The 4,770-nt window shown below is 40.6% G+C and overlaps 1 protein-coding gene across 2 annotated transcripts in view; it reads left to right on the forward strand.

Moving 5' to 3' along the window:
- The first annotated feature begins 214 nt into the window (after window positions 1-214).
- The window catches only part of LOC125486371 (spermatogenesis- and oogenesis-specific basic helix-loop-helix-containing protein 1-like), a 12,851-nt gene continuing 8,295 nt past the window's right edge, over window positions 215-4,770 (forward strand). The window contains exons 1-2 of one of the 2 annotated variants that reach the window (XM_048613581.1): window positions 215-609; window positions 2,803-2,967. In XM_048613581.1, the coding sequence (XP_048469538.1) occupies window positions 449-609; window positions 2,803-2,967 (326 nt within the window). In that variant the 5' untranslated portion in view covers window positions 215-448. The remainder of the gene's footprint in view (window positions 610-2,802; window positions 2,968-4,770) is intronic. The other variant, XM_048613580.1, reaches the window with a different exon arrangement.

Raw genomic sequence — 4,770 nt, forward strand, 5'->3', positions numbered from 1 at the left:
CTGGATGAACACAGCAGGCCAAGCAGCATCATAGGAGCAGAGAGGCTATTGCTCCTATGATGCTGCTTGACCTGCTGTGTTCATCCAGCCCTGCACCTTGTTGACCAGGTGAAACAAATAGGACTGTTTATAGCTCAGGCAACTCTTAGTGTGTAATGATCAAATTAAAAAGTTGATTGGAACTGGAGAGGACCAGCCCTCGTTCAGAAAGAGCCAGTGACTATAATGGAAAGCTGATTAAGTTAACACCCTGGGACCAAGTAGGCTATTGTTCCAATGAACTTATTTTGAGAAATAACCTGAAAAAGAAAAGGAAGGTTTTATTTTTAAAAGCTCTCTATTTGAAGGGGGTTGGAGTTTGAATGTCTTGACAAATTACTGGGTGTGCTGACCAAAGCTGGCTCTGGTGAAGAGAATTATTGATGTGAGATTGGGTGATGCTGAGGACATGTCCCGTCCAAGGAGAAATTGTCAAAGTTCCTCTAGCAAGTTTGTGTATGAAACAATCACCCCCAGGACCACCAAAGGGATCTTTTCAGCTCATGTAGTGGGTGTGGAGGATTCTGAGGATGGGTCTACAGACAATGCTGAAGATTCTGTCTATAGCTGGTATGTAATTGAGGTTGAATCAAGTTGCTCTAGGTTGGGATTCATCTTGTTTAAAGTTGCAATGTTGTAATTGGAGTTTTCTTTTGAGTGAAAGTGCTTTTATTTTCTATTATGGAACCTAATAATGCTGAGATGTACAGTTTATTACTGCTTTGTATGCTGAACTAAAAACTATTTTTAAATCTTTTCTTTACCTATGTTGTCTTTCAAAACAAATTCAAAATCTTACTCTTTTTCTGGCCTGCTATGTTCTGAATCTTTCATATGAACATGACTTAAGAGTGGGAGTAGGCCCCTCAGCCCTTGGGCCTGTTCTACCTTTTTTTTTAATAAGCTCCATAGCTGATCTGACTTTTAACATCCAATCTGCCTACGCCTGTAACTTTTCAATCCCTTGCTGATTCTCTTTAGCCCACTAAGTTAAGAAAGGGGTAACTTGTTTGAGTTTTGCAATTTCTTCTTTTTTTTTAGGAATGTCGCTAATGGAGGTGGGAGGAAACTCCTGGTAATGAGGAAAATTGATAAAACTAAAATTTAAAATGTAAAATATTTTAAATAAAATTCTCCAGGCACAGAGGTTGGATGAAGAGGTACATCCAAGGTTACTGATGCAAATGAAAGCGTACGTACCTAACTAAGCATTGAACTGGACCGCCACACGGTTGGGAGGGGGAGATGTGTCAATGTCTGTCCCTGTGTGAACAACATCTTTAGATGTGGAAATGAGTTTCTGTCAAACAGACCATTTATTGTAGTTGAACACTACCTTTTGCTGCTTTTCCGGACCTCTGGACCCTCTTCCCAGGTTTTTGTTGTTTCAAGGAAGTATTTAAGAAGACAATCTACTAATTTAACATGCAGCAATGATATTAGTGCCATAGCAATGCTAATCATTTGGTTCTTGAATTTCTAACCTCTTCCTTAAGGAATATGAAGTGATAATGATTTCAAAAATCTTGCTGGTCAAGAAAGTGTAACATCCTTTACCTGCAATTACAAACATTTTGTCTGTGAAGTTTCCATCCTTGATGGGGTATGCTTGAGTTTTTGCACTGAATCTGGATTGGGCTTGCTCCCCTTTCACAATGGGCCTTGGTCCGTCAAAGCACCCTATGTTCTGTATGTCCTTCTTTGCTTTGATAAGACATGGAAGCAAAAATTACACCATGTGGCCCAGCAAGGCTGTGCTGCCATTCAATCATGGCTGATAAGTTTCTAAACCCCTTTCTCCCTGTAACCCTTGATAATCAAGAACCTATCTATTTCTGTTTTAAATATACTCCAATGGCTTGGCCTCTACAGCCTTCTGTAGTAATGAATTCCATAGATTCACCATGCTCTGGCTGAAAAAGTTTCTCCTTATCTCTGTTCTAAAGGGTCTTCCCTTTTTTTCCTAAGGCTGTGCCCTCTGGTCCTAGTCTCTCCTGCCAATGGACGCCTCTTCCCATTGTTCACTCTGTGCAGGCTGCTCAGTATTCTGTAAGTTTGTTAGGTCCTCCATCATCCTTCTAAACTCCATTGAGTATAGACCCAGAGACCTCAAATGTTCCTTGTATGTTAAGCCTCATTCCTAGGATCATTTTTGTGAACTTGTTCTGGACCAGCTCCAGGGCCAGTACATCCTTCCTGAGGTATGGTGTCCAAAATTGCTCATAATACTCTATATAAAGCTCTGGTTGGAGCACATTTAAAGCCTCCAAAGTACATCCCTGCTTTAATGTTTTAGTCCTCTTGAAATAAATGCCAATATTGTATTTGCCTTCCTAACTACTGACTCAACCTGCAAGAAATAGTCTATGCTTTTATTCTTCTTGCCAAAGTGCATGACCTCACACTTTCCCACGTTGTGTTCCATCTGTTACTTCTTTGCCCACTCTTCTAATCTGTCTAAATCCCTCTGCAGCCTCCCCACATCCTCGATACTGCTTGTCGCTGTACCTATCTTTGTATAGTCTGCAAACTTAGCCAGAACGCCCTCTGTTCCTTCATATAGATCATTAATGTACGAAGTGAAAAGTTGTGGTCCCAACACTGGCCCTTGCAGAACACCACTAGCCACCGGCCGCCATCTTGAGAAAGACCCTTTTCTCCCTATCTTCTGCTTTCTGCCTGTACTGCTTGCAAAACAACTTTTAACTGTACTTAGGTACACATGCTTACAATAAATCAAATCAATCCATGTGTTGTTTCCAGTCACTCTTGGTCTGCCAGTGAATCTGGGGAAGAGAAGGAGAAGACGCAGAGTGATGATAAACTTGATCCCTTTCAGAAGCAGATGTTAAGGGAACACCAAGAAGCCCTGGCCAAAACAGAAGTTCAAGTCAACAAGATCAATGTGATCAAAGAACGAGACAGGAGGTAAAAATCAAATTCTTCCATTTCTGCTTCGACTGTATTTGTTGCAATTAAAATGTGCAACACCCCCAGTAGTGGGATTGCAGTCCCTAGTGGATAAAGGGTGTAATGACATGTCCTATTAAATGGGAAGATCACGAAATGAATTAATGTCCTTCTGTCAATGCCAATGCATTTGGCCCACTGGTTAGATCCACTAAGAGTTCCCTGCTGTCAGGAATTTATTTCTTTCTATCAAATACCTACTACTTGCAATAGCATATAACATGAAGACTACACTTGGTCTCCTACCCCATTTGCCCCTCTTGTGTGCAATGCCATGGAAAACATCAAGAAGCTTTTTGTGCTCCTTCTACTCTTGTTACTGGAGTATTACTGCCTAGACAATTTTTAAGAATTTTCCAGTTAAAGTTGCCTGTTTCACATGCAGCTGCAAACGTTTGTGTCTAGAACTTCACAGCAGTATCACTGAAGGAACATTTACTGTCCAGTGGGCTGGATGCTTTTGTTTTCACTGATTTTTAGCCATACTCCGCCTCTGAGCCAAGATCACTTCACTAGCTCTGTGTCTTATTCCACTTTATGCACAAGACTAATTTTGACTGACTTAACTAGTTCACTTTTTGAAGATGACAATTAAATCAATGATCCTTTTATATCAAAAAAAAACTGACTTTAAAAAATTCCTATGTTTAGTTAGTCTTTGCAGTTTAAGTAGTGTGTACTTGCATCGCTTGGAACCAGCAATGAATCAGGCTTTTTTGTTCCCCTAAAATATAGAGCTATTGCAAATGGAATGTGACTAAGTGATTGGGCTTTCAAATAAAATCGAACTTGTTACTGGGCTGCAGGGGGAGCAGGGGATTCTTTGGCTGTTGGTAGCTTTTGGTAAATCTATATAATGGGCTGAATGGCTTGGTTTCCTCTGGGCAAGATCACCTTCTACATGTAAAGAATCAGTCAATTCTTTCTTCAATACTATTCCCAGAATGATTCAGTAAAATTTGGACTTGGGGGAGGGGGGGTGGTGGAGAAAGAGGGGAAAGTATGACATTTTGCGAGGGTGAGGCACTTAATCAAACTTTTTGTTCATCAGGACTGTTCATGAAATCTGTGTAAAGGGAAGACAATGTTTCTACTGAGAGGAGACTGCTGAGTGCCCCTGTTGATCAGCATCTGTAGCTGCAGTATCAAAGTGTGCCACACTGAAAATTCTACTGCCTGAAAACAAATTGTAGGATTCAGTTGGGCTTGCAGTTCGTGCTGGAAGCTACATATTAATTCACGGGGGTCCTGCTGTTTGCAGACAGGAAAAACCTGTGCACATAGACCACCATTCTGAACCCAACAAAATAAATGATCAGTATTTTGTTTATTTCTCTGGTCAGGCTGTTGCCGTGAAAATAATTGGTCAACTTGTCTGGCTTTAAAAAAAAATTTTTTGACAATTAACTGTCAGTTGTCACTTAATGGGTATATTCCCATGGTGATCCCACTACCAATCTGCAATCCTCATCACAATGTAAATGTTGCTTTCTTCTTCCCTTTACAATCCTTGTGCATTATCCTGTTGAGTGCAAGCTGAAGAGCTTTAATAAACTTTTTTTAAAACAGTAAAACTCTTGTTCATAAATGACTGTGTGCGTGTGTCAAATCCACCTTCCCCAAGTTTCCCATTTATGTCCTTCCCCAGTGGTACCTAGGCAGGTGAGCAACACCCACCACTGTTGTCTCTCAGATGGGGACAACGAATTATTTCTTAATCCAATGAATGCATAAACCTTGATGACAAGGTGCAGAGCTGGA

The sequence above is a fragment of the Rhincodon typus genome, chromosome 28 (genome assembly GCF_021869965.1).
Source record: "Rhincodon typus isolate 14 chromosome 28, sRhiTyp1.1, whole genome shotgun sequence".
Classification (NCBI taxonomy): Eukaryota; Metazoa; Chordata; class Chondrichthyes; order Orectolobiformes; family Rhincodontidae; genus Rhincodon; species Rhincodon typus.